The 5,684-nt window shown below is 32.7% G+C and overlaps 1 protein-coding gene across 1 annotated transcript; it reads right to left on the bottom strand.

The window, feature by feature from the left end:
* Positions 1 to 215: 215 nt before the first annotated feature.
* Positions 216 to 3,227, bottom strand: LOC145025683 (uncharacterized). Its single transcript, XM_078976794.1, has 2 exons — positions 2,139 to 3,227; positions 216 to 935 (listed from the first exon to the last, which is right to left on the bottom strand). The coding sequence occupies exons 1-2, from the start codon at positions 3,073 to 3,075 to the stop codon at positions 436 to 438; spliced, it is 1,437 nt and encodes a 478-aa protein (XP_078832920.1). The 5' UTR covers positions 3,076 to 3,227; the 3' UTR covers positions 216 to 435.
* Between the last annotated feature and the right edge of the window lie 2,457 nt (positions 3,228 to 5,684).

The following is a 5,684-nucleotide window of genomic DNA, read 5'->3' as shown; positions in this document are numbered from 1 at the left end:
ATATAAAAATTTTAAAATTTCATTGCTTTAATATTTTTAAATAAATTCAAAGATACAACATTCTGAAAATGTTATTCATGGAAAGCCTATCAACAAAAAATGGTGAACAGTACACTATCATTTTCGAGAAAACCCCTAACAAACAAAACAAAAGAATCTAAAAATCAACTTACAAAAGAATATAAAAGAATGACACAAGGGAACCCATAAAACAATTAAAAGAGATTCTTTGGGACGATATTTGATTCCATCTTTATTAAGTCACCATCTGTTAGGAATAACTTTACACAGCTAAAACACATCCTCATCTTCCATACACCTATTTATTCAATTTGGAGGCTTTTTAATCAATATGTAGCCACTTTTAGCCTATAACAAATCAATTTACATCTACCAATGACGTCGACAAAAATTCAGTATACATTTTATCTTTCTTCAAAAAGGTGTGTTTGGCGATCTTCCACGACTATTATTATCCAACACAATTTCAAACAAATCCCCTTCAGACGATTCATCATAATCAGACATTCCTCTATTAACACTTCCATAATATTGTACACTTCTCTTTGCAGATCGATCTAACCAATGCGAATCTATTCTTCCCATTGAAAAGAGCTCTTTGCTATCATCATACCCTAAAACCGGAGAACTTCCCAATGGTCCAATGAAACATGGATTTGGTGTCCTATGCAAATTAGCTTGTGTATATTTAAAGACACTTTGTCCAAAATTTACAAGCACTGTAACATCAGTGTTTGCTGCTAATGTTGGATAAAGTGGCGTTTCGAATTCCTCCGCCATGCAATGGACTTCATGCACGAGTTTTGAATCTACGGTGAAGAAAACTTTCTTCTGGTTCGGGTTGTACCCACAACCAACCACCTTCTCGGTTATTCCCCATTCGTTAGATTCTGAATCAGTCATTAGCTTAACTCCTGTGTAATTATCGTACGTTGTCATAAGTTAAAACGTCATAATCGATCATACTTTTCTATTTTTTATTTTGAAACCTAAATCTTATAATCTTATAATTCTTATATCCAATATTGCCATTGACATTGATTTTTCAAGGCTCTCAAAGCAAAACTTGTTTTTCATTATTAATTCATCATCATTAATATATATTCCTTTTTAAAGAAATTAAATCACAATTAAAGAAAAGTCAAATTGTGAGTACATATAACAACAATAATAATAAAGGTTAAAGTCGTGATAACACTTTTTTTTTTCCTATTGAAGTTATTATATTTTTAATGCATAATTAATCATTTTGTTTTGTTTTGAAAAATTATCACTTGATAAAACAGTTTGACTTTATTGAGTAAATTTTGTTTATTAAAATAAATTCTAAAATAAAAATAACACATTTTTTTTTCTATTGAAGTTATTATATTTTTAATGCATAATTAATCATTTTGTTTTGTTTTGAAAAATTATGACTTGATAAAACAGTTTGACTTTATTGAGTAAATTTTGCTTATTAAAATAAATACTAAAACAAAAATAAAAATAAACAAAATACAAAAAAACAAAAATTATCCTATATAGTAGCAAATATACTTTGCCATTGTTAGTCTAGTAAACATTACAAATAATCTATTAATATAATATTGTTGGTTTTGAATATAGACTTCGTAAATGGTAAGTAACAAACCATATTTTAAAAAATATAGTGACTATATAAAAATATCGAGAAGTTGATATACGTAAATAGTAAATTTTAAATAATAATATAAGTTTTATTTTAATATTTTATTCATAATAATGACACTTGTTGCGGGCCTTTTCATATAATAAACTATGTTAAATGATATTGTGGGTCACATGTGTCATTAGATGGAGTTTCTATAGTTGCTTTTTGGCATCATATGATTTGTATTTGATTCTAAATTAAATATTTTGTTGTATACCATCAGTTTTTACTTTAAATATAATAATATACCATTCAAATGTTTTAAACACTTAGAAAACATTATTTATTACCATTACTATTGTACATACAAACATTTATATTAAATTATATGATAAACAAAAGAATATTATTTTGGTAAATAAAACAATTTCTACAAGTGAATTTGGCTTTTGAGCATGACCAATGGTGGTGGACTTTGACTTTAGTAAAAAGAAGAAAAACATACCTTCTAGATAAACAGAGCCGTCGGAGTTGAAGCCTACGGATCCCGGATAACTTCCGGGAAGCTTCAACGGAAGCGACCCTCCTCCGGCGAGGCCGAGAGACACCACCATACCCATTTCCGTTTTCCCCTCAACTGTATCCTTACCATCACTTCGGCTTTTTAACATACCATTACTGTTATTGCTTGTAATATGAATCAACGACTCCGACGAAGCCTTTTCACCGGCAAGATTCTCTTGAATTAGCTTAATTTTCTCTTCTTCTCCCTTATTCGCCTTCACTTTCCCGTTTATATCGATTCTGTGTTCATCTTCGTAGATGGACAAAATGGTAATTTCAAAATAGGCTTCTTGGGGGAACGGCGACGAATTCCCCAACGCCGGACCAGGTAAAGGCAACGCCGATCTAATGACGGAAGCTGCCGCCATTGAAGAAGTGGTCGTCTTGATGATTTTCTGTAAACCAGAATTAATCCGAATCTTCTGTATGAAATCGGCGGATCCTGGACAAACTTCCCAACCGATTTCCACCATTTCGACGTCTTTTCCTCCGCCGTCACCGGCGGGAGCGCAGTATCCCAGGATAGACTTGTTTGGTTGAATCGAAGGAGAGGAGGTGAAGTTGTTGAAAGCGAATCGTGACCATCCGTTTTCCACCGCATCGGTTATAAGAGAAGGATTGTCCGACCAATTAAATAGAGGTTTTGACGAAATCCCACGTCGGAGAACATAGTAATTTGTTCTGCGTTTGTTGCTGTAAATGCTTTCTTGATTATGAAGCTTAGAAATCCCGTTTTGTAACGACGGTGCTCGTTGGATTGGTTGTTCTTGCGGTTGTTGTTCCGGGTGGCAGCAGAAGCGTCGGATGAAGTAAAAGAGGAGGAGAACGAATATTCCGGTGGCTACCACCACGGCGACGATTGGTTGCCATGCGTTCATCCCTGTTTACTGGTTAATCACGGCGGTTGTTGAATTGGACGATCGGAGTTTGATTTTTCTGATGAAAAAAAAAAAGGAGAATGAAGACGAGGATTAGTTCAAGAAAGGCAGCATTCAATAACAAGAAACAGAGAAGGATGGGTGTAAAATGGAGTAATGAATAAATAAATAAAATAGTAAGATACAAATTTGGTCTCTGTTTTTCATACAAATTTGCAAATTTAGTCAAAATTTTCAAATTACACTAATTTCGTCCTTACATTTGTAATTCGCTACGGTTATAGTCCTTGTATTCTACTCGAAATTTAAAATTTAGTCAAATTCAGTTGTTTCATATTGCTCAAGGACCTTATTCACAATAAAATGCAAAGTTTAGAACAAAGTTGGGATTGTCTGAAAATTTGAATTGAATTTATGATTTTTGGTAAAACGTAGGGACCAAATTATAATTTACAATACATAAAATAAAAGTGAAGGAGAGCTGGTGTCCATGAGACCCTTTTAAAATGGCATGTTATTTTTTTAAGACCGACGCAATCTTGTTGCATTATAAAATATGTTTCAACGAGTATATACAATTGTATTTTTAAGATAAATTACAAAATACTACCAATTTATTATAATATTATGTTCTGAAGTCTAGACTCTAGAGATATGCTTACAGATATAAGTATAAGTTGTTAAGTTGATGTTGATCATGTGCAAAATATGTGATGTATTATTCAACACAAGATTAGAGAGCCTGATCATTATCCAAACTCATTTTAAAAGCCTTGGAAGTAGTTGTTACCAATTTAAACACCTCAATCCTAAAGTGAAATATTTTTTATAATTTTGAGGGATAATAACTTAAAAAAGTAATGAAGTTTAAAAAACGTACAAAAAATACCATTATTTTATTTTTAGTACTCAAAATACCATTAAAATATATTTTTTATACACAAAATACCAATGAAGTACACATGTGTTCAAATAATACCTTGTTGGTAACCTACAATAGCCGGTAAAATGGTATTTTGTGTACAAAAAAAAAAACAATGGTCTTTTTTGTACATTTTTGAAACTTCGTTACCTTTTTAAGTCATTTTTCCTTCTTTGAATGTAATGGAAATTTAACTACTTTTTATAAAGAATCCTTCATTTCACTTCGGCCACTACTGTTGTTCATCGCCACCCTCCACCACCATGGCAAAACCATTTTTCTTATTCTTCCTCCTAATCATCTGCCTACTTTCATCAACGCCGGAATCTCACCGGCCACCTCCGTTTCTCGGCAAATCCCCACAGCTTCTCAAAACCCAAAAATTCTTGTTCAGCCGAAGTACACTTACGAGACAAGATACTTTGATCAGACTCTTGATCATTTTAGTTTCAATGATCTTCCCAAGTTCCAACAAAGTTATCTCATCAACTCCGATCACTAGGTGGGCCCAGGCCCTAGTCGTTTGGGCCCAATCTTCCTTTATTGCGGCAACGAAGGCGACACCGAATGGTTCGCTGCCAACACCGACTTCGTTTGGGAACTCACCCCTTGTTTTGGTGCCATGGTCATCTTCCCCGAAGTAAAAGCCCTAATCACTCTACTCTACATTAATTTGTTCACTTACAGACCTTTAATAATACAATTTTATCAAAAGCTGCATGATTTGATCTAGCATCGATATTATGGTGAATCGATGCCATATGGAAGCCAGAAAGAGGCATACAAGAATGCTTCTACTTTAGCCTATCAAACAGCCGAACAAGCACTTGCTGATTACGCTCTTCTCATCACCGATTTGAAGAAAAATTTATCAGCCGAAGCATCACCTGTAATCTTGTTCGGCTGATCATACGGTGGAAGTAAGATCTTTTCCAACAATTTCAATAAAAGTTAAACAAGCACTTGCTGATTACGCTCATCTCATCCCATTTACCTGAAGTACCTGGTTACCACAATGTTTTAGTTGAACACATGTGTATTTTGTTGGTATTCTGTGTACAAATAGTAACATTAATGGTATTTTTTGTACTAAAAAAACAACAATGGTATTTTTTGAACATTTGAAAACCGGATAACCTACAATAGCCGGTAAAATGGTATTTTGTGTAAAAAAAAAACAACAATGGTCTTTTTTGTACACTTTTGAAACTTCGTTACCTTTTTAAGTCATTATCCCTAATTTTGAATCTGTTCAATATTATAATGGTTGTGTGTTCCAACGAAAGCCAACGAGCTTTCGAGTTTTGACAATCATTTGTTTATTTATTTTTTACATTAACCGAAAAAAATCTCGATAGTCTAAACTTTTAGTTTTTATTTTAATGGGTTAATGATCTAAGATGGTAAAAAAAATTGGTTTTTGTTAATATTTAAGTAACTTTTTTTATATGAACACTTAGGACCTGTTCAAAATAGTATAATATTACTAGAAATTACTGGTGAAATTACTCTATTATGAATAGTTCAAACAAGTTTACTGATTATTACCCAAATAACTATTATAGAATGTGTGCGCTTTAGAGGTCTTTGTACTTTATTTTTGTATTTATGTTGTTAGTATGTTTTTGTGGATCATGATGTTATGTCCATTGAATGGCTAAAACAACATGACAACACTGTTTGGCAA

The sequence above is a fragment of the Lactuca saligna genome, chromosome 1 (genome assembly GCF_052625555.1).
Source record: "Lactuca saligna cultivar CGN05327 chromosome 1, ASM5262555v1, whole genome shotgun sequence".
NCBI lineage: Eukaryota > Viridiplantae > Streptophyta > Magnoliopsida > Asterales > Asteraceae > Lactuca > Lactuca saligna.
Note: the sequence above shows the minus strand (reverse complement) of the source record. Positions and strands in the feature narration are given on the sequence as shown.

What these genes read in the sequence shown, in the direction of transcription:
- LOC145025683 (XM_078976794.1), bottom strand. Translation starts at nt 3,075, where the DNA reads ATGAACGCATGGCAACCAATCGTCGCCGTGGTGGTAGCCACCGGAATA. An exon ending in CGGCTCTGTTTATCTAGAAG is followed by an intron (nt 936 to 2,138) that starts GTATGTTTTTCT and finishes ATAATTACACAG; the next exon opens with GAGTTAAGCTAATGACTGAT.